The 24,842-nt window shown below is 42.2% G+C and overlaps 1 protein-coding gene across 1 annotated transcript in view; it reads right to left on the bottom strand.

Moving 5' to 3' along the window:
• Positions 1–24,842, bottom strand: part of rims2b (regulating synaptic membrane exocytosis 2b) — a 239,421-nt gene that overhangs the window by 139,241 nt on the left and 75,338 nt on the right. Inside the window, 3 exon segments of the mRNA XM_071373645.1 lie at positions 9,743–9,846; positions 15,470–15,481; positions 23,917–24,015. Coding sequence (XP_071229746.1) covers positions 9,743–9,846; positions 15,470–15,481; positions 23,917–24,015 — 215 coding nt within the window.

Below are 24,842 nucleotides of genomic sequence, written 5' to 3'. Positions count from 1 at the left end.
TGCTGTTATTACTGCTGTTATCTACTATCTGCTGTTATTACTGCTGCTGTCTACTATCTGCTGTTATTACTGCTGCTGTCTACTATCTGCTGTTATTACTGCTGTATCTACTATCTGCTGTTATTACTGCTGCTATCTACTATCTGCTGTTATTACTGCTGTATCTACTATCTGCTGTTATTACTGCTGCTATCTACTATCTGCTGTTATTACTGCTGTCTACTATCTACTATCTGCTGTTATTACTGCTGCTGTTATTACTGCTGTTATCTACTATCTGCTGTTATTACTGCTGTTGTCTACTATCTGCTGTTATTACTGCTGCTGCCTACTATCTGCTGTTATTACTGCTGCTGTCTACTATGTGCTGTTATTACTGATGTATCTACTATCTGCTGTTATTACTGCTGCTGTCTGCTATCTGTTGTTAATACTGCTGCTGTCTACTATCTGCTGTTATTACTGCTGTATCTAATATCTGCTGCTGTCTTTTATATGCTGTTATTACTGCTGCTGTCTACTATCTGCTGTTATTACTGCCGCTATCTGCTGCTATCTACTATCTGCTGTTATTACTGCTGCTGTCTACTATCTGCTGTTATTACTGCTGTATCTACTATCTGCTGTTATTACTGCTGCTATCTACTATCTGCTGTTATTACTGCTGCTATCTACTATCTGCTGTTATTACTGCTGCTGTTATTACTGCTGCTGTCTACTATCTGCTGTTATTACTGCCGCGATCTACTATCTGCTGTTATTACTGCTGCTGTCTACTATCTGCTGTTATTACTGCTGTATCTACTATCTGCTGTTATTACTGCTGCGATCTACTATCTGCTGTTATTACTGCTGCTATCTACTATCTGCTGTTATTACTGCTGCTATCTACTATCTGCTGTTATTACTGATGTATCTACTGTCTGCTGTTATTACTGCTGCTGTCTGCTATCTGTTGTTAATACTGCTGCTGTCTACTATCTGCTGTTATTACTGCTGTATCTAATATCTGCTGCTGTCTTTTATATGCTGTTATTACTGCTGCTGTCTACTATCTGCTGTTATTACTGCCGCTATCTGCTATCTGCTGTTATTACTGCTGCTGTCTACTATCTGCTGTTATTACTGCTGTATCTACTATCTGCTGTTATTACTGCTGCTATCTACTATCTGCTATTATTACTGCTGCTATCTACTATCTGCTGTTATTACTGCTGCTGTTATTACTGCTGCTGTCTACTATCTGCTGTTATTACTGCCGCGATCTACTATCTGCTGTTATTACTGCTGCTGTCTACTATCTGCTGTTATTACTGCTGTATCTACTATCTGCTGTTATTACTGCTGTATCTACTATCTGATGTTATTACTGCTGCTGTCTACTATCTGCTGTTATTACTGCTGTATCTACTATCTGCTGTTATTACTGCTGCTGTCTGCTATCTGCTGTTATTACTGCTGCTGTCTGCTGCTATCTAATACCTGCTGTTATTACTGCTGTATCTACTATCTGCTGTTATCTACTATCTGCTGTTATTACTGCTGCTGTCTACTATCTGCTGTTATTACTGCTGTGTCTACTATCTGCTGTTATTACTGCTGCTATCTACTATCTGCTGTTATTACTGCTGTCTACTATCTACTATCTGCTGTTATTACTGCTGCTGTTATTACTGCTGTTATCTACTATCTGCTGTTATTACTGCTGTTGTCTACTATCTGCTGTTATTACTGCTGCTGCCTACTATCTGCTGTTATTACTGCTGCTGTCTACTATCTGCTGTTATTACTGATGTATCTACTATCTGCTGTTATTACTGCTGCTGTCTGCTATCTGTTGTTAATACTGCTGCTGTCTACTATCTGCTGTTGTTACTGCTGTATCTAATATATGCTGCTGTCTTTTATATGCTGTTATTACTGCTGCTGTCTACTATCTGCTGTTATTACTGCCGCTATCTGCTGCTATCTACTATCTGCTGTTATTACTGCTGCTGTCTACTATCTGCTGTTATTACTGCTGTATCTACTATCTGCTGTTATTACTGCTGCTATCTACTATCTGCTGTTATTACTGCTGCTATCTACTATCTGCTGTTATTACTGCTGCTGTTATTACTGCTGCTGTCTACTATCTGCTGTTATTACTGCTGCTGTCTACTATCTGCTGTTATTACTGCTGCTGTCTACTATCTGCTGTTATTACTGCTGCTGTCTACTATCTGCTGTTTTTACTGCTGTATCTACTATCTGCTGTTATTACTGCTGCTATCTACTATCTGCTGTTATTACTGCTGCTATCTACTATCTGCTGTTATTACTGCTGTATCTACTATCTGCTGTTATTACTGCTGTCTACTATCTACTATCTGCTGTTATTACTGCTGTTATCTACTATCTGCTGTTATTACTGCTGTATCTACTATCTGCTGTTATTACTGCTGCTATCTACTATCTGCTGTTATTACTGCTGCTGTCTACTATCTGCTGTTATTACTGCTGCTGTCTACTATCTGCTGTTATTACTGCTGTATCTACTATCTGCTGTTATTACTGCTGCTGTCTGCTATCTGTTGTTAATACTGCTGCTGTCTACTATCTGCTGTTATTACTGCTGTATCTAATATATGCTGCTGTCTTTTATATGCTGTTATTACTGCTGCTATCTACTATCTGCTGTTATTACTGCTGCTGTCTACTATCTGCTGTTATTACTGCTGCTATCTACTATCTGCTGTTATTACTGCTGCTATCTACTATCTGCTGTTATTACTGCTGCTATCTACTATCTGCTGTTATTACTGCTGTATCTACTATCTGATGTTATTACTGCTGCTGTCTACTATCTGCTGTTATTACTGCTGTATCTACTATCTGCTGTTATTACTGCTGCTGTCTGCTATCTGCTGTTATTACTGCTGCTGTCTGCTGCTATCTAATACCTGCTGTTATTACTGCTATATCTACTATCTGCTGTTATTACTGCTGTATCTACTATCTGCTGTTATTACTGCTGCTGTCTACTATCTGCTGTTATTACTGCTGCTATCTACTATCTGCTGTTATTACTGCTGTATCTACTATCTGATGTTATTACTGCTGCTGTCTACTATCTGCTGTTATTACTGCTGCTATCTACTATCTGCTGTTATTACTGCTGCTGTCTGCTGCTATCTAATATCTACTGTTATTACTGCTGATGTCTCCTATCTGCTGTTATTACTGCTGTATCTATTATCTGCTGCTATCTACTATCTGCTGTTATTACTGCTGTATCTACTATCTGCTGCTATCTACTATCTGCTGTTATTACTGCTGTATCTACTATCTGCTGCTATCTACTATCTGCTGTTATTACTGCTGTATCTACTATCTGCTGCTATCTACTATCTGCTGTTATTACTGCTGTTATCTACTATCTGCTGTTATTACTGCTGCTGTCTACTATCTGCTGTTATTACTGCTGTATCTACTATCTGCTGTTATTACTGCTGTATCTACTATCTGCTGTTATTACTGCTGCTATCTACTATCTGCTGTTATTACTGCTGCTATCTACTATCTGCTGTTATTACTGCTGTATCTACTATCTGCTGTTATTACTGCTGCTATCTACTATCTGCTGTTATTACTGCTGCTATCTAATATCTGCTGTTATTACTGCTGCTGTCTACTATCTGCTGTTATTACTGCTGTATCTACTATCTGCTGTTATTACTGCTGTATCTACTATCTGCTGTTATTACTGCTGCTATCTACTATCTGCTGTTATTACTGCTGCTATCTACTATCTGCTGTTATTACTGCTGTATCTACTATCTGCTGTTATTACTGCTGCTATCTACTATCTGCTGTTATTACTGCTGCTATCTACTATCTGCTGTTATTACTGCTGCTATCTACTATCTGCTGTTATTACTGCTGCTATCTAATATCTGCTGTTATTACTGCTGCTATCTACTATCTGCTGTTATTACTGCTGTATCTATTATCTGCTGCTATCTACTATCTGCTGTTATTACTGCTGTATCTACTATCTGCTGCTATCTACTATCTGCTGTTATTACTGCTGTTATCTACTATCTGCTGTTATTACTGCTGCTGTCTACTATCTGCTGTTATTACTGCTGTATCTACTATCTGCTGTTATTACTGCTGTATCTACTATCTGCTGTTATTACTGCTGCTATCTACTATCTGCTGTTATTACTGCTGCTATCTACTATCTGCTGTTATTACTGCTGTATCTACTATCTGCTGTTATTACTGCTGCTATCTACTATCTGCTGTTATTACTGCTGTCTACTATCTACTATCTGCTGTTATTACTGCTGCTGTTATTACTGCTGTTATCTACTATCTGCTGTTATTACTGCTGTTGTCTACTATCTGCTGTTATTACTGCTGCTGCCTACTATCTGCTGTTATTACTGCTGCTGTCTACTATGTGCTGTTATTACTGATGTATCTACTATCTGCTGTTATTACTGCTGCTGTCTGCTATCTGTTGTTAATACTGCTGCTGTCTACTATCTGCTGTTATTACTGCTGTATCTAATATCTGCTGCTGTCTTTTATATGCTGTTATTACTGCTGCTGTCTACTATCTGCTGTTATTACTGCCGCTATCTGCTGCTATCTACTATCTGCTGTTATTACTGCTGCTGTCTACTATCTGCTGTTATTACTGCTGTATCTACTATCTGCTGTTATTACTGCTGCTATCTACTATCTGCTGTTATTACTGCTGCTATCTACTATCTGCTGTTATTACTGCTGCTGTTATTACTGCTGCTGTCTACTATCTGCTGTTATTACTGCCGCGATCTACTATCTGCTGTTATTACTGCTGCTGTCTACTATCTGCTGTTATTACTGCTGTATCTACTATCTGCTGTTATTACTGCTGCGATCTACTATCTGCTGTTATTACTGCTGCTATCTACTATCTGCTGTTATTACTGCTGCTGTCTACTATCTGCTGTTATTACTGCTGCTGTCTGCTATCTGTTGTTAATACTGCTGCTGTCTACTATCTGCTGTTATTACTGCTGTATCTAATATCTGCTGCTGTCTTTTATATGCTGTTATTACTGCTGCTGTCTACTATCTGCTGTTATTACTGCCGCTATCTGCTGCTATCTACTATCTGCTGTTATTACTGCTGCTGTCTACTATCTGCTGTTATTACTGCTGTATCTACTATCTGCTGTTATTACTGCTGCTATCTACTATCTGCTGTTATTACTGCTGCTATCTACTATCTGCTGTTATTACTGCTGCTGTTATTACTGCTGCTGTCTACTATCTGCTGTTATTACTGCCGCGATCTACTATCTGCTGTTATTACTGCTGCTGTCTACTATCTGCTGTTATTACTGCTGTATCTACTATCTGCTGTTATTACTGCTGCGATCTACTATCTGCTGTTATTACTGCTGCTATCTACTATCTGCTGTTATTACTGCTGCTGTCTACTATCTGCTGTTATTACTGCCGCTGTCTACTATCTGCTGTTATTACTGCTGTATCTACTATCTGCTGCTATCTATTATCTGCTGTTATTACTGCTGCTGTCTACTATCTGCTGTTATTACTGCTGCTGTCTACTATCTGCTGTTATTACTGCTGCTGTCTACTATCTGCTGTTATTACTGCTGCTATCTACTATCTGCTGTTATTACTGCTGCTGTCTACTATCTGCTGTTATTACTGCCGCGATCTACTATCTGCTGTTATTACTGCTGCTGTCTACTATCTGCTGTTATTACTGCTGTATCTACTATCTGCTGTATTTACTGCTGCGATCTACTATCTGCTGTTATTACTGCTGCTATCTACTATCTGCTGTTATTACTGCTGCTGTCTACTATCTGCTGTTATTACTGATGTATCTACTATCTGCTGTTATTACTGCTGCTGTCTGCTATCTGTTGTTAATACTGCTGCTGTCTACTATCTGCTGTTATTACTGCTGTATCTAATATCTGCTGCTGTCTTTTATATGCTGTTATTACTGCTGCTGTCTACTATCTGCTGTTATTACTGCCGCTATCTGCTGCTATCTACTATCTGCTGTTATTACTGCTGCTGTCTACTATCTGCTGTTATTACTGCTGTATCTACTATCTGCTGTTATTACTGCTGCTATCTACTATCTGCTGTTATTACTGCTGCTATCTACTATCTGCTGTTATTACTGCTGCTGTTATTACTGCTGCTGTCTACTATCTGCTGTTATTACTGCCGCGATCTACTATCTGCTGTTATTACTGCTGCTGTCTACTATCTGCTGTTATTACTGCTGTATCTACTATCTGCTGTTATTACTGCTGCGATCTACTATCTGCTGTTATTACTGCTGCTATCTACTATCTGCTGTTATTACTGCTGCTGTCTACTATCTGCTGTTATTACTGCCGCTGTCTACTATCTGCTGTTATTACTGCTGTATCTACTATCTGCTGCTATCTATTATCTGCTGTTATTACTGCTGCTGTCTACTATCTGCTGTTATTACTGCTGCTGTCTACTATCTGCTGTTATTACTGCTGCTGTCTACTATCTGCTGTTATTACTGCTGCTATCTACTATCTGCTGTTATTACTGCTGCTGTCTACTATCTGCTGTTATTACTGCCGCGATCTACTATCTGCTGTTATTACTGCTGCTGTCTACTATCTGCTGTTATTACTGCTGTATCTACTATCTGCTGTTATTACTGCTGCGATCTACTATCTGCTGTTATTACTGCTGCTATCTACTATCTGCTGTTATTACTGCTGCTGTCTACTATCTGCTGTTATTACTGATGTATCTACTATCTGCTGTTATTACTGCTGCTGTCTGCTATCTGTTGTTAATACTGCTGCTGTCTACTATCTGCTGTTATTACTGCTGTATCTAATATCTGCTGCTGTCTTTTATATGCTGTTATTACTGCTGCTGTCTACTATCTGCTGTTATTACTGCCGCTATCTGCTGCTATCTACTATCTGCTGTTATTACTGCTGCTGTCTACTATCTGCTGTTATTACTGCTGTATCTACTATCTGCTGTTATTACTGCTGCTATCTACTATCTGCTGTTATTACTGCTGCTATCTACTATCTGCTGTTATTACTGCTGCTGTTATTACTGCTGCTGTCTACTATCTGCTGTTATTACTGCCGCGATCTACTATCTGCTGTTATTACTGCTGCTGTCTACTATCTGCTGTTATTACTGCTGTATCTACTATCTGCTGTTATTACTGCTGCGATCTACTATCTGCTGTTATTACTGCTGCTATCTACTATCTGCTGTTATTACTGCTGCTGTCTACTATCTGCTGTTATTACTGCCGCTGTCTACTATCTGCTGTTATTACTGCTGTATCTACTATCTGCTGCTATCTATTATCTGCTGTTATTACTGCTGCTGTCTACTATCTGCTGTTATTACTGCTGCTGTCTACTATCTGCTGTTATTACTGCTGCTGTCTACTATCTGCTGTTATTACTGCTGCTATCTACTATCTGCTGTTATTACTGCTGCTATCTACTATCTGCTGTTAGGTGATCAAATACTTATGTCATGCAATAAAATGCTAATTAATTACTTAAAAATCATACAATGTGTTTTTCTGGATTTTTGTTTTAGATTCCGTCTCTCACAGTTGAAGTGTACCTTTGATAAAGATTACAGACCTCTACATGCTTTGTAAGTAGGAAACCCTGCCACATCGGCAGTGTATCAAATACTTGTTCTCCCCACTGTATGTATCAGCTATGGGTTGGTTTCTGAGTGGCCATTATGAGAAATTACAGCAGAGGTGGGTAAACTTTTTCGCTCGGGGGCAACATCGGGATTGAATGGGCTCTGGTCCAGGATCCGGCCCAAGGGCCGTACTTTGCCCACCCCTGCTGTGATGGCTATGAGGAACAATACATTACAGGGACTGTTCTGTAGAACTAGGGGCTGGACTAGCAGGTACAGAACATGACAGACTAGGAGACATGGACTTGGCCTTGTTAGGGACTGCTCTGTAGAACTAGGGGCTGGACTAGCAGGTACCGAACATGACAGACTAGGAGACATGGACTTGGCCTTGTTAGGGACTGTTCTGTAGAACTAGGGGCCGGACTAGCAGGTACAGAACATGACAGACTAGGAGACATGGACTTGGCCTTGTTAGGGACTGCTCTACTACTCTCCAGACTAGCAGGTACAGACCTTGATAAGAATTATTCATCTCCTCTCCATCTTCTGGGCAATAAGAAAGGGAACCAAGCTGTGATGTTATGTCACAATATACACAAATGTAAAATCATTGACATTTCTATTTTGTCAGATGTTATAGTACTGAATTCTACTACATGGTAGTAACATGATCTAGTAGTGACTACTACTACATGGTAGTAACATGGTCTAGTAGTGACTACTACTACATGGTAGTAACATGGTCTAGTAGTGACTTCTACTACAGGGTAGTAACATGGCCTAGTAGTGACTACTACTACATGGTAGTAACATGGTCTAGTAGTGACTACTACTACATGGTAGTAACATGGTCTAGTAGTGACTACTACTACATGGTAGTAACATGGTCTAGTAGTGACTACTACTACGTGGTAGTAACATGGTCTAGTAGTGACTTCTACTACATGGTAGTAACATGGTCTAGTAGTGACTACTGCTACATGGTAGTAACATGGCCTAGTAGTGACTACTACTACATGGTAGTAACATGGTCTAGTAGTGACTACTACTACATGGTAGTAACATGGTCTAGTAGTGACTACTACTACGTGGTAGTAACATGGTCTAGTAGTGACTTCTACTACATGGTAGTAACATGGTCTAGTAGTGACTACTGCTACATGGTAGTAACATGGCCTAGTAGTGACTACTACTACATGGTAGTAACATGGTCTAGTAGTGACTACTACTACATGGTAGTAACATGGTCTAGTAGTGACTACTGCTACATGGTAGTAACATGGCCTAGTAGTGACTACTACTACAGGGTAGTAACATGGTCTAGTAGTGACTACTGCTACATGGTAGTAACATGGTCTAGTAGTGACTACTACTACATGGTAGTAACATGGTCTAGTAGTGACTACTGCTACATGGTAGTAACATGGTCTAGTAGTGACTACTACTACATGGTAGTAACATGGCCTAGTAGTGACTACTACTACATGGTAGTAACATGGCCTAGTAGTGACTACTACTACATGGTAGTAACATGGTCTAGTAGTGACTACTGCTACATGGTAGTAACATGGCCTAGTAGTGACTACTACTACATGGTAGTAACATGGCCTAGTAGTGACTACTACTACATGGTAGTAACATGGTCTAGTAGTGACTACTGCTACATGGTAGTAACATGGTCTAGTAGTGACTACTACTAGATGGTAGTAACATGGCCTAGTAGTGACTACTGCTACATGGTAGAAACATGGTCTAGTAGTGACTACTACTACATGGTAGTAACATGGCCTAGTAGGTTCTACTACATGGTAGTAACATGGCCTAGTAGTGACTACTACATGGTAGTAACATGGTCTATTAGTTATTTATATTGTACAGTATGTTGATGGGAAATACACTGTCTGACTTGAGATATTGGAGAGAAACACTTCACTGACTAACTTTAAAGAGCAGAATGTTGTGGATGCAGAGAAGTTGTATTTTCTTTCCACAGAAAGTTTTGATGAAGTATCATCCTTGCAGAGAAAGCTGGTTTACTCACTTCGATCCAGCGAGCCCTTGGGTGGGACGTTGGGTAACTGTCGTCCTCTTTGATGAGACACTGGGGAACCGGTTGTGCTGGTTTGGACCAAGTAAGTGTTCATCCTGTTGGACAGTGAGTTGTTAGCCCTGGACCTAAGGTTATTCGTTATGGGAGAGGTCGCTTCTCTGGTCTCTCCTCCGCCTGTTACGGGGTCTGAGCCGCAGAAGCCTCCCACCATTAGCTCTGACAAGTTGAAAACCCTAGTCATTGGCGACTCCATTACCCGCAGTATTAGACTTAACATTAATAATCCAGCGATCATAAACTGTTTACCAGGGGGCAGGGCTACCAACGTTAAGGCTAATCTGAAGAGGGTGATGGCTAAGGCTAAAACTGGCGAGTATAGAGATACTGTTATCCACGTCAGCACCGACGATGTTCGGATGAAACAGTAAGAGATCACCAACCACAACATAGCTTCAGTGTGTATATTAGCTAGAAAGATTTGTCGGCATCAAGTAATTGTCTCTGGCCCCCTCCCAGTTAGGGGGAGTGGCAGAGTCACACAACTCAATCGCTGGTTGAAAACTGTTTTCTGCCCCTCCAAAAAGGGGACTCATCCACAAACAGGACCAAGCCTGGCCTGCTGAGGAGTGACGGACTCCATCCTAGCTGGAGGCGTGCTCTCATCATATCTATCAACATAGAAAGGGCTCTAACTCCTCTAGCTCCACAATGAGATAGGGTGCAGGCCAGGCAGCAGGCTGTCAGCCAGCCTGCCAGCTTAGTGGAGTCTGCCACTAGCATAGTCAGTGTATCAGCTCAGCTATCCCCATTGAGACCGTGTCTGTGCCTCGATCTAGGTTGGGCAAAACTAAACATGGCGGTGTTTGCTTTAGCAATCTCCCTGGAATAAAGACCTCCTCCATTCCTGTAATTATTGAAAGAGATTGTGATATCTCACATCTCAAAATAGGGCTACTTGGCCTCCCGAGTGGTCTAAGGCACTGCATCGCTGTGCTCCTAGAGATCCTGGTTCGTGTCCAGGCTCTGTCGGAGCCAACCGCGACCGGGAGACCCATGGGGCGGCGCACAATTGGCCCAGCGTCGTCCGGGTTAGGGGAGGGTTTGGCCGACATGGATGTTCTTGGCCCATCTATTGACTCATGTGGCGGGCCAGGCGCAATGCACGCCAGCTGTACAGTGTTTCCTCCAACACATTGGTGCGGCTGGCTTCCGGGTTAAGCGGGCGTTGTCAGAAGCAGTGCGGCTTGGTTGGGTTGTGTTTTGGAGGACGCACGGCTCCGTATGGGAGTTGCAGCTATGGAGCAAGACTGTAACTACCAATTGGATATCACGAAACTTGGGGGAAAAAGGGGTAACAAAAAAATAGGGCTACGTAATGTTAGATCCATCACTTCCAAGGCAGTTATAGTCAATGAACTGATCATAGTCTTGATGTGATTGGCCTGACTGAAACATGTCTTATGAATAGGGGGGCGCTGTTTTCACTTTGGAAAGAATCGTGCCCAAATTAAACGGCCTCGTACTCTGTTCTAGATCATACAATATGCATAGTATTATTACTATTGGATAGAAAACACTCTGAAGTTTCTAAAACTGTTTGAATTATATCTGTGAGTAAAACAGAACTCATTTGGCAGCAAACTTCCATACAGGAAGGGAAAATTCTGAAAATGAGGCTCTGTGTCAGGGCCTGCCTATTCAACTGGCTTTTATTTATGGATCTGTATTCACTTCATACGCCTTCCACTAGATGTCAACAGGCAGTGGAAGGTTGAATGGGGTGTCTAGCTTGATGTGAGGCCGAATAAGAGCTTTTGGAGTGACAGGTCTGCTCTTTTGTCAGTTTTCATCTGCGCGCCGGGGAACCTCACATTGTCTTCTGAAAAGCGTTCGGTATACACTACGAATTCCTCCGGCTCTCATTTTATTGGATACATATGAGAAGAACATCATAAAGTAGGATTTTCAACCGAGTTTGACCAGTTTATTCAACGTTTATTGGGAATTTTTCGTTCCATGCGCCAAGAGATGATGGACACGTGCGCTCCACAATGCTAGCCAAAGTTGCTAATTCAACAGAAGAAATGGACATTCTAAAACCAAACAACGATTTATTCTGGACCTAGGACTCCTTGCACAACATTCTGATGGAAGATCAGCAAAAGTAGGAGAATATTTATGATGTTATTTCGTATTTCTGTGTAATATGTTGGCTCCAACACGGCGGAGAATAGGTGAGCGCTGTCTCACAATAATGCACTCTGTATGTTGTAGTAAAGTAATTTTTTAAAATCTAACAGCGGTTGCATTAAGAACCAGTGTATCTTTCATTTGCCATACAACAAGTATTTTTATGTAAAGTTTATGATGAGTTCTTTGGTTAGTTTAGGTGACTGTCCAAAATATCTCCGGAGATTTTGGTGAATTGTTGCTACGTATTCACAATGTATAACCACGATTTGCAGCTCTAAATATGCACATTTTCAAACAAAACATAAATGTATTGTTTAACATGATGTTATAAGACTGTCATCTGATGAAGTTGTCCAAAGGTTAGTGATTAATTTTATCTCTACTGCTGTTTTTTGTGAAAGCTATGTTAGAGGTGAATAAATAGCTTTCTGTGTTTGGCTATTGTGGTAAGCTAATATAATTCTATATTGTGATTTCGCTGTAAAACACTGAAAAAATCTGAAATATTGGCTGGATTCACAAGATGTTTATCTTTCATTTGCTGTACACCATGTATTTTTCATAAATGTTTTATGATGAGTATTTATGTATTTCACGTTGCTCTTTGTAATTATTCTGGCTGCTTTGGTGCTATTTGTGATGGTGGCTGCAATGTAAAACTACGATTTATACCTCAAATATGCACATTTTCGAACAAAACATAAATGCATTGTATAACATGATGTTATAAGACTGTCATCTGATGAAGTTGTTCAAGGTTAGTGATTAATTTTATCTCTATTTCTGGGTTTTGTGAAAGCTACCTATGTGGAAACATGGTGAAAACATGCCGTTGTGTGTTTGGCTATTGTGGTTAGCTAATAGAAATACATATTGTGTTTTCGTTGTAAAACATTTAAAAAATCGGAAATGATGGCTGGATTCACAAGATGTTTATCTTTCATTTGCTGTATTGGACTTGTGATTTCATGAAATTATATTATATGATATCCCTGTCGCGTTAGGCTAGGCTATGCTAGTCAGCTTTTTTGATGAGGAGGATCCCGGATCCGGGAGAGAGAAGCGGTAGAGGTTAATCCTGATGAATTTACTGTGTTATATGTGGCCTCTCCTCCTGGTTACACTAGTGACCACATCCTCCGCAGGTGTTGCTAACATTTACGATAGCAAATGTAACTACGTTTTTTTTTTTAATGACTGCGTTTTCATCTTTTGAGCTTCTAGTCATGAAATCTATGGAGCCTACTCAATCACTTTTTATAACTACTGTTTACAGGGCTCCTGGACTGTATACAGCGTTCCTCACTGAGTTCTCTGAATTCCTATCGGACCTTGTAGTCATGACAGATAATATTCACATTTTTGGTGACTTTAATATTCACATGGAAAAGTCCAAAGACCCACTCCAAAAGGCTTTTGGAGCCATCATCAACTCGGTGGGTTTTTCCCAACATGTCTCCAGACCTACTCACTGTCATACTCTGGACCTAGTTTTGTCCCATGGAATAAATATAGTGGATCTTAAAGTTTTTTCCTTTTATAATCTTATTATGTTTGCAATTGCAACAAATAATCTGCTTAGACCCCAACCAAGGATCATCAAAAGTCGTGCTATGATATGTCGGACAACACAAAGATTCCTAGATGCCCTTCCAGACTCTCTCCACCTACCTAAGGACGACGGATTACAAAAATCGGTTAACAACCTGAGGAACTAAATTTAACCTTGTGTAATACGCTAGATGCAGTAGCACCCCTAAAAACAAAAAAACATTTGTCACAAGAAATTATCTCCCTGGTATACAGAAAATACCTTAACCCTGAAGCAAGCTTCCAGAAAATTGGAAGGGAAATGGTGCTCCACCAAACTGGAAGTCTTCTGACTAGCTTGGAAAGACAGTACCGTGCAATATCGAAGAGCCCTCAATGTTGCTTGATCATCCTATTTTTTCAACCTAATTGAGGAGAATAAGAACAATCCAAAATACATTTTTGATACTGTTGCAAAGCTGACTAAAAAGCAGCATTCCCCAAGAGAGGATGGCTTTCACTTCAGCAGTGATGAATTTATGAACTTCTTTGACGAAAAGATCATGATCATTAGAAAGCAAATTACGGACTCCTCTTTGAATCTGCATATTTCTCCAAAGCTCAGTTGTCCTGAGTCTGCACAACACTGCCAGGACCTAGGATCAATGGAGACACTCAAGTTTTTTAATCCTATATCTCTTGACACATTCATGAAAATAGTCATGGCCTCTAAACCTTCAAGCTGCATACTGGACCCTATTCCGACTAAACTACTGAAAGAGCTGCTTCCTGTGCTTGGCCCTCCTATGTCGAACAAAATAAACGGTTCCCTATCCACAGGATCCAATCCAAACTCACTAAAAATGGCACTAATAAAGGATCTCTTGAAAAAGCAAAACCTTGACCCAGAAAATGTAAAAAACTTTTGGCCTATATCGAATCTCCCATTTCTCGCAAAAATGTTAGAAAAAGCTGTTGCGCAACAACTCACTGCCTTCCTGAAGATAAACTATGTATACAAAATGCTTCAGTCTGGTTTTAGCCACATCGTAGCACTGAGACTGCACTCGTGAAGGTGGTAAATGACCTTTTAACGGCATCAGACCAAGGCTCTGCATCTGTCCTCGTGCTCCTAGACCTTAGTGCTGCTTTTGACCATCGATCACCACATTCTTTTGGAGAGATTGGATACCCAAATTGGTCTACACGGACAAGTTCTGGCCTGGTTTAGATCTTATCTGTCGGAAAGATATCAGTTTGTCTCTGTGGGTGGTTTGTCCGCTGACAAATCAATTGTACGTTTCGGTGTTCCTCAAGGTTCTGTTTTAGGACCACTATTGTTTTCACTATATACTTTACCTCTTGGTGATGTCATTCGGAAACATAATGTTAACTTTCACTGCTATGCGGATGATACACAGCTGTACATATCGATGAAACATGGTGAAGCCCCACAATTGCCTTTCCTGGAAGCCTGTGTTTCAGACATAAGGAAGTGGATGGCAGCAAATGTTTTACTTTTAAACTTGGACAAAACAGAGATGCTAGTTCTAGGTCCCAAGAAATCAAGAGATCTTCTGTTGGATCTGACAATTAATCTTGATGGTTGTAAAGTTGTCTCAAATTAAACTGTGAAGGGCCTCTGCGTTACTCTGGACTCTGATCTCTCTTTTGACGAACGAATCAAGAGTATTTCATGGACAGCTTTTTTGATCTTCGTAACACTGCAAAAATCAGAAACGTTTTGTCCAAAAAGGATGTAGAAAAAAACTAATCCATGCTATTATCACTTCTAGATTAGACTACTGCAATGCTCTACTTTCCGGCTACCCGGATAAAGCACTAAATAAACTTTAGTTAGTGCTATAATCTTGACTAGAACCAAAAATGTGATCATATTACTCCAGTGCTAGCCTCTGTACACTGGCTTCCTGTTAAGGCTAGGGCTGATATAAAGGTTTTACTGCTAACCTACAAAGCATTACATTGGCTTACTCCTACCTATCTCTCCAATTTGGTCCTGCTGTACATACCTACACGTACGCTACGGTCACAACACGCAGGGCTCCTTACTGTTCCTAGAAATTCTAATCAAACAGCTCAATTTTTATGTAATGGTTTACCTATCCATGTGAGAGACGCAGACTCGGTCTCGACCCTTAAGTCTTTATTGAAGACTCATCTCTTCATCAGGACCTATGATTGATTGTAGTCTGGCCCAGGGGTGTGAAGGTGAAAGGAAAGGTACTGGAGCGACAAACCGCCATTGTTGTCTCTGCCTGGCCGGTTCACCTCTCTCCACTGGGATTCTCTGCCTCTGACCCTATTACGGAGTCTGAGTAACTGGCTTACTAGTGCTCTTCAATACCGTCCCAAGGAGGGGTGCGTCACTGATGTGATCTTCCTGTCCAGGTTGGCACCCCCTCGGGTTCGTGCCATGGGGGAGATCTTCGTGGGCTGTACTCAGCCTTATTTCAGGCTAGTACGTTTGCGGTTATCCCTCTAGTGGTGTGGGGGCTGTGCTTTGGCAAAGTGGGTGGGGTCATATCCTGCCTGGTTGGCCCTGTCCGGGGGAATCGTCAGACGGGGCCACAGTGTCTCCCGACCCCTCCTGTCTCAGCCTCCAGTATCTATGCTGCAATAGTTTGTGTCGGGGAGCTAGGGTCAGTCGGTTATATCTGGTGTAATTGTCCTGTCTTATCCGGTATCCTGTGTGAATTTAAGTATGCTCCTTCTAAATCTCTCTCTCTCCCTCTCCCTCCCCTCCCAGGATCATGCCTCAGGACTACTTCGCCTAATGATTCCTTGCTGTGCCCAGTCCACCTGGTCGTGCAGCTGCTCAAGTTTCAACTGTTTTGCCTGCGGCTATGGAACCATGACCTGTTCACCGGATATGCTACCTTGTCCTGGACCTGCTGTTTTCGACTCTCCCTCTCTCTACCGCACATGCTGTCTCGAATTTTGAAAGCTCGGCTATGAAAAGCCAACTGACATTTACTCCTGAGGTGCTGACCTGTTGCACCCTCTGTTGCACCCTCTACAACCACTGTGATTATTATTATTTGACCCTGCTGGTCAGCTATGAACATCTTGGCCATGTACTGTTATAATCTCCACCCGGTACAACAGAAGAGGACTGGCCACCCCTCAGAGCCTGATTCCTCTCTAGGTTTCTTGCTAGGTTCCTGCCTTTCTAGGGAGTTTTCCTAGCCACCATGCTTCTGCATCTGCATTGCTTGCTGTTTGGGGTTTTAGGCTGGGTTTCTGTATAGCACTTTGTGACATCGGCTGATGAAAAAGGGCTTTATAAATACATTTGATTGATTGATGCTATGGGGATGCTTTTCAGCGACAGGGACTGGGAGACTAGTCAGGATCAAGGGAAAGATGAATGGAGCAAAGTACAGACAGATCCTTCGTGAAAACCTGTAACAGAGCACTCAGGACCTTAGACTAGGGCAAAGGTTCACCTTCCAACAGCACAATGACCGTAAGCACTCAGCCAAGACAATGCAAGAGTGGCTTCGGGACAAGTCTCTGAATGTCCTTGAGTGGCCTGGCCTGGACAAAAGGAACACCTATGTGAGGATGCTGTTAATTGACTACAGCTCAGCGTTCAACACCTTAGTGTTCAACACCTTAGTGTTCAACACCATGTCCACCCCCAGGTGGTAGGGCAGGCACCAACACATCTGCCACGCTGATCCTCAACACTGGGGCCCCTCGGGGGTGTGTGCTTAGTCCCCCCCTGTACTCCCTGTTAACCCACGACTGTGTGGCCAAGCACGACTCCAACACCATCATTAAGTTTGCTGACGACAGGCCTGATCACCGACAACTATGAGGAGGTCAGAGACACGGGTGGTGCCAGGAAAACAACCTATCTCTCAATGTGAACATGACAAAGGAGCTGATCTAGACTATAGGAAAAGGAGGGCTGAACAGATTTCCATTCACATCAATGGGACTGAAGTGGAGTGGGTTGAGAGTTTCAAGTTCCTTGGTGTCCACATCACCAACAAATGATCATGGTCCAAACACACCAAGACAGGTGTAAAGAGGGCACGACAACACATTTTCCCCCTCAGGAGACTGAAAAGATTTGACATAGGTCCCCAGATCCTCAAAAAGTTCTACAGCTGCACCATCGAGAGCATCCTGCTTGGTTGCACCACCGCCTGGTATGGCAACTGCTCAGCATCTGACCATAAGGCACTACAGCGGGTACTGCGTATGGCCCAATACATCACTGGGGCCAAGCTTCCTGACATCTACTAGGCGGTGTCAGAGGAAAGCCACAAAAATTGTCAAAGACTTCAGTCACCCAAGTCATAGACTGTTCTCTCTGCTACCGCACGGCAAGCGGTACCGGAGCGCCAAGTCTAGAACCAAAAGGCTCATTAACATATTCTACCTCCAAACCATAAAACTGCTGAGCAACTTTTTTTAACTTTAGTTGATTTAGTAAATATTTTGGACTGCATTTTTGGTTAAGGGCTTGTAATTTAGCATTTCACAGGTAAGGTCAACACCTGTTGTATTCAGCGCATGTGACAAATAAAAATGTATTTGATTAGATTGATGAAAAAACTATTTCATCCATTTTAGCATAAGGCTGTAATGTAACAAAATGTTGAAAAAGTGAAGGGGTCTGAATACAATCCGAATGAACTGTATGAACTTTATTAAGTAAGATCCCAGATATTAACTAGACTCACTAAGAGCCTAGATATGATTCACTAGGATCACAGATTTGAACCGGACTCACTAAGACCCCAGATTTGAACCAGATCCACTAAGACACAAGAATTGAACCAGACTCACCAAGACTCAGATATTACTCACTATGATCCTTAATATCAACCACACTCACTTAGACCACAGCTATTAACCAGTCTTAATAAGATCCCAGATATGAACCAGACTCCACTAAAATCTCAGATATGAACCGGACTTACTAAGACACCAGATGTGACACACTTAGACCCCGGATACGAACCAGACTCACTAAGACCCGAGAAATGACTCACTAAGACACCAGAATTTAACCTCTCTTGGGTAAGGGGCAGAATTTTCACGTCCGGATGAAAAGCGTGCCCAAAGTAAACTGCCTGTTACTCAGGCCAAGAAGCCAGGATATGCATATAATTGGTAGATTTGGATAGAAAATACTCTAACGTTTCTAAAACTGTTAAAATTATGTCTGTGAGTATAACAGAACTGATATGGCAGGCGAACCCCCCCCCCCCAAAAGAAAGAATTCTGCCAACACTGTTTTCAATGGCTGTCACATTTATCATAAGGCGAAATCCTCCCAGATTGCAGTTCCTAGGGTTTCCACTAGATGTCAACAGTCTTTAGAAAGAGTTTATGCTGTTTTTTGGAAAAATGAGCCAAAAACTGGCTCTCATGACGACCGCCACAAGAAAGGAAGAACCAGAGTTACTGCAACAGAGGATAAGTTCATTAGAATTATCAGCCTCAGAAATTGCAGCCCAAATAAATGCTTCACAAAGATCAAGTAACAGACACATCTCAACATCAACTGTTTAGAGGAGACTACGTGAATCAGGCCTTCATGGTCGAATTGCGACCACTACAAAAGGACAACAATAATAAGAAGAGACTTTCTTGGGCCAAGAAACACGTGCAATGAACATTAGACAGGTGGAAATCTGTCCTTTGGTCTGATGAGTCCAAATTTCAGATTTTTGGTTCCAACCGCCATGTCTTTGTAAGATGCAGAGTAGGTGAAGGGTTGATCTCCACGTGTGTGGTTCCCACCGTGAAGCATGGAGGAGGAGGTGTCATGGTGTGGGGGTGCTTTGCTGGTGACACTGTCTCTGATTCATTTAGAATTCAAGGCACAGTCAACCAGCATGGCTACCACAGCATTCTGCAGTGATACGCCATCCCATCTGGTTTGCGCTTAGTGGGACTATCATTTGTTTTTCAACAGGACAATGACCCAAAACACACCTCCAGGCTGTGTAAGGGATATTTAACCAAGAAGGAGAGTGATGGAGTGCTACATCAGATGACCTGGCCTCCACAATTGCCCGACCTCAGCCCAATTTAGATGGTGTGGACGGAGGAGTGAAGGAAAACCAGCCAACATATGTGGGAACTTCTTCAAGACAGTTGGAAAAGCATTCCTCATGAAGCTGGTTGAGAGAATGCCAACAATGTGCAAAGCTCTCTTCAAGGCTAAGGGTGGTAACTTTGAAGAATCTCAAATATAAAATATATTTTGATTTGTTTAAAACTTTTTTGGTTACTACATGATTCCATATGTGTTATTTCATAGTTTTGATATCTTAACTATTATTCTACAATGTAGAAAATAGTAAAAATAAAGAAAAACCCTTGAATGAGTAGGTGTATCCAAACTTCTGACTGGTACTGTATATACTTTATATAATTCTAATGTTCGCTTGCTTGAGGTAGAGTGCCTCATGATAAGCTGTAAACCACATCTACATTTTTGTAGCCGTCTATTTACCACCAAAAACTGATGCTGGCACTAAGACCGCACTCATTAAGGCCATAAGCGAAAAAGAAAATGCTCATCCAGAACCATTGATCCTAGTGGGACTTTAATGCAGGCAAACTTAAATCCGTTTGACATCATTTCTACCAGCAAGGGGGAAAAAATCTAAACCACCTTTACTCCACACACAGAGGCGCATACAATGCTCTCCTTCGAACTACCTTTGAAAAATCTGATCATAATTCTATCCCCCTGCTCCCTGCTTACAAGCAAAAAGTAAAGCAGGAAGTACCAGTGACTCACTCAATACGGAAGTGGTCAGATGACACGAATAATACGTTACAGGACTGTTTTGCTAGCACAGACTGGAAAATGTTCACCCACAACTGTGTGGCTATGCACAACACCATCATTATGTCTGCTGACGACACAACGGTAGTAGGCCTGATCACCGACAACGACGAGACAGCCTATTGGGAGGTCAGAGACCTGGCAGTGTGTTGCCAGGACAACAACCTCTCCCTCAACATGAGCAACACAAAAGAGATGATCGTGGACTACAGAAAAAGGAGGGCCGAACACACCCCGATTCACATTGACGGGGCTTTAGTGGAGCGGCCACCCGGATTATTTACATTGACACCCCCCCTTTTGTTTTTACACTGCTGCTCCTCGCTGTTTATTATCTATGTCACTTTACCCCTACCTACATGTACACTGCTGCTCCTCGCTGTTTATTATCTATGCATAGTCACTTTATCCCTACCTACATGTACACTGCTGCTCCTCGCTGTTTATTATCTATGCATAGTCACTTTACCCCTACCTACATGTACGCTGCTGCTACTCTCTGTTTATTATCTATACATAGTCACTTCACCCCTACCTACATGTACACTGCTGCTCCTGTCTGTTTATTATCTATGTCACTTTATCCCTACCTACATGTACACTGCTGCTCCTCGCTGTTTATTATCTATGCATAGTCACTTTATCCCTACCTACATGTACACTGCTGCTCCTCACTGTTTATTATCTATGCATAGTCACTTTATCCCTACCTACATGTACATGTAACAGACAGCAGGGGTTCAAACTGTAGAACCCAGTTCCTACATTTGAATATAAAAATCGATTTTATCAAACATAACGATGCTACATTTTATCTCTGGGACCCTCGGGATGACAAATCAGAGCAAGATTACTGAATGTAAGTACATTATTTACCTTCAGAGGTGAATGCATCAAACCAGTTGCCATGATAGTGTTATTGTTGTGCACTCTCCTCAAACAATAGCATGGTATTTTTTCACTGTAATAGCTACTGTAAATTGGACACTGCAGTTAGATTACCAATATATAAACTTTCTGCCTATATAAGACATGTCTATGTCCCGGAAAGTTGGCTGTTGTTTAAAACGTAATTCTTGTCACATTAGCGCATGTTAGCAACAACCGTCCTGGTTTAGGGACACCGATCCCGTATAGGTTAAGGGCTTGTAAGTAAGCATTTCATGGTAAGGTCTACACCTGTTGTATTCGGAGCATTTGACAAATCATATTTGAAGATTTAATTTGATCTACATCTGAATAGGGTGAGAAAGGGTGATGTTAGTGTGGGTTGAGGCAGAGACATATAATAGATATCTAATTATATCTACAGTATTCCGACCCCTTGACTTTTTCCACATTATCTTCACTAGGGTAGGGGGCAGCATTCAGAATTTTGGATGAAAAGCGTTTCCAAATTAAACTGCCTACTACTCAGGCCCAGAAGCTAGGATATGCATATAATTAGTAGATGTGGATAGAAAACACTCTAAAGTTTCCAAAACTGTTAAAATAATGTTTGTGAGTATAACAGAACTGATATGGCAGGCGAAAACCTGAGGAAAATCCAACCAGGAAGTACTATTATTTTGAAAGGCTGTTTTTCCATTGAAAGCCTATCCACCATACAAAGACTTAGGACCCAGTTCACGATCTCTATGGCTTCCTCTACATGTGACCAGTCTTTAGGATTGTTTCAGGCTTTTACTCTGAAAAATTAGGGAGATACAGCACTTTCAATGAGTGGACAGTGGAAATTTCCAGACACGAGTCCAGCGCATGATCGGGAACGCACCTTTCTTGTTTCTCCTTTTCTATTGACGAAGCTTTTGTCCGGTTGAAATATTATTGATTATTTATGACAAAAACAACCTGAAGATTGATTTTTAACATCGTTTGACATGTTTCTACTAACTTTTATTGTACTTTTTTGACTTTTCGTCTTGATGTTGAGAGTGCGCTCGTGCCTTTGGATTTCTGAACTAAGCGCACTAACAAAACTGAGGTTTTTTGGACATAAAGAGGGTCTTCTGTTTGATCTCAGGGTGTAGGGGGAGAAAGGGGGAGACCCTGGTCTTCTGTTTGATCTCAGGGTGTAGGGGGAGAAAGGGGGAGACCCTGGTCTTCTGGTTGATCTCAGGGTGTAGGGGGAGAAAGGGGGAGACCCTGGTCTTCTGTTTGATCTCAGGGTGTAGGGGGAGAAAGGGGGAGACCCTGGTCTTCTGTTTGATCTCAGGGTGTAGGGGGAGAAAGGGGGAGACCCTGGTCTTCTGGTTGATCTCAGGGTGTAGGGGGAGAAAGGGGGAGACCCTGGTCTTTGTGTCATGGTCTTGTAAAAACTACAGTCATCAGCTTCTCTGTTCATTCTAGATTCATGTTGCTGTGAAAAAGTAACTATTCACACTGAGACTACAATGTGTCTGGTTTCAACATAGTGTGTACGGTTTGGTTAATACATAGTGTGTATGGATGTGTAGCTGTGTAGACTACATAGTGTGTATGGATGTGTAGCTGTGTAGGCTACATAGTGTGTATGGATGTGTAGCTGTGTAGACTACATAGTGTGTATGGATGCGTAGCTGTGTAGGCTACATAGTGTGTATTGATGTGTAGCTGTGTAGACTACATAGTGTGTGGATGTGTAGCTGTGTAGACTACATAGTGTGTATGGATGTGTAGCTGTGTAGGCTACATAGTGTGTATGGATGTGTAGCTGTGTAGACTACATAGTGTGTATGGATGCGTAGCTGTGTAGGCTACATAGTGTGTATTGATGTTTAGCTGTGTAGACTACATAGTGTGTGGATGTGTAGCTGTGTAGACTACATAGTGTGTGGATGCGTAGCTGTGTAGGCTACATAGTGTGTATGTATGCGTAGCTGTGTAGGCTACATAGTGTGTGGATGTGTAGCTGTGTAGGCTACATAGTGTGTATGGATGTGTAGCTGTGTAGACTACATAGTGTGTATGGATGTGTAGCTCTGTAGGCTACATAGTGTGTATTGCTGTGTAGCTGTGTAGACTACATAGTGTGTGGATGTGTAGCTGTGTAGACTACATAGTGTGTATGGATGTGTAGCTGTGTAGACTACATAGTGTGTATGGATGCGTAGCTGTGTAGACTACATAGTGTGTATGGATGTGTAGCTCTGTAGGCTACATAGTGTGTATTGCTGTGTAGCTGTGTAGACTACATAGTGTGTGGATGTGTAGCTGTGTAGACTACATAGTGTGTATGGATGTGTAGCTGTGTAGACTACATAGTGTGTATGGATGCGTAGCTGTGTAGACTACATAGTGTGTATGAATGCGTAGCTGTGTAGGCGACATAGTGTGTATGTATGCGTAGCTGTGTAGGCTACATAGTGTGTATGGATGTGTAGCTCTGTAGGCTACATAGTGTGTATGGATGCGTAGCTGTGTAGACTACATAGTGTGTATGTATGCGTAGCAGTGTAGACTACATAGTGTGTATGGATGTGTAGCTCTGTAGGCTACATAGTGTGTATGGATGTGTAGCTGTGTAGGCTACATAGTGTGTATGGATGTGTAGCTGTGTAGACTACATAGTGTGTATGGATGCGTAGCTGTGTAGACTACATAGTGTGTATGTTTTTTTTACCTGTCTGGTGAGTAGCAGTCTTCAGACAAGCGATGCCGGTCCATCCGACCTGAGCTAAAAGAAAGCGGTCCCCCTCGCATGCCGTGGTCCAAACTCCGACTAAATGGGACATAGAAAAAACTGTTTGAGGTCGAGTTTGGGTTGTATAACAGTACGTCTGTGGAGGGGGAACACTGGGCGACCCTGACCAGGTCCTGGCCTTGGCAGACCAAGAGGTTAGGGTTGGATAACAGTACGTCTGTGGAGGGGGAACACTGGGCGACCCTGACCAGGTCCTGGCCTTGGCAGACCAAGAGGTTAGGGTTGGATAAGAGTACCTCTGTGGAGGGGGAACACTGGGCGACCGTGACCAGGTCCTGGCCTTGGCAGACCAAGAGGTTAGGGTTGTATAACAGTACGTCTGTGGAGGGGGAACACTGGGCGACCCTGACCAGGTCCTGGCCTTGGCAGACCAAGAGGTTAGGGTTGGATAACAGTACGTCTGTGGAGGGGGAACACTGGGCGACCCTGACCAGGTCCTGGCCTTGGCAGACCAAGAGGTTAGGGTTGTATAACAGTACGTCTGTGGAGGGGGAACACTGGGCGACCGTGACCAGGTCCTGGCCTTGGCAGACCAAGAGGTTAGGGTTGTATAACAGTACGTCTGTGGAGGGGGAACACTGGGCGACCCTGACCAGGTCCTGGCCTTGGCAGACCAAGAGGTTAGGGTTGGATAACAGTACGTCTGTGGAGGGGGAACACTGGGCGACCGTGACCAGGTCCTGGCCTTGGCAGACCAAGAGGTTAGGGTTGTATAACAGTACGTCTGTGGAGGGGGAACACTGGGCGACTGTGATTGGGTCTTGGCCTTGGCAGACCGGGAGGTTAGGGTTTGGGTTGGATTACTGTACCTCTGTGGAGGGGGAAGACTTGGCGACTGTGACCAG

The sequence above is a fragment of the Salvelinus alpinus genome, chromosome 29, assembly GCF_045679555.1.
Source record: "Salvelinus alpinus chromosome 29, SLU_Salpinus.1, whole genome shotgun sequence".
Lineage (NCBI taxonomy): Eukaryota > Metazoa > Chordata > Actinopteri > Salmoniformes > Salmonidae > Salvelinus > Salvelinus alpinus.
The sequence above is the reverse complement of the archived record's forward strand: the minus strand, read 5'-3'. Positions and strand labels throughout refer to the sequence as shown.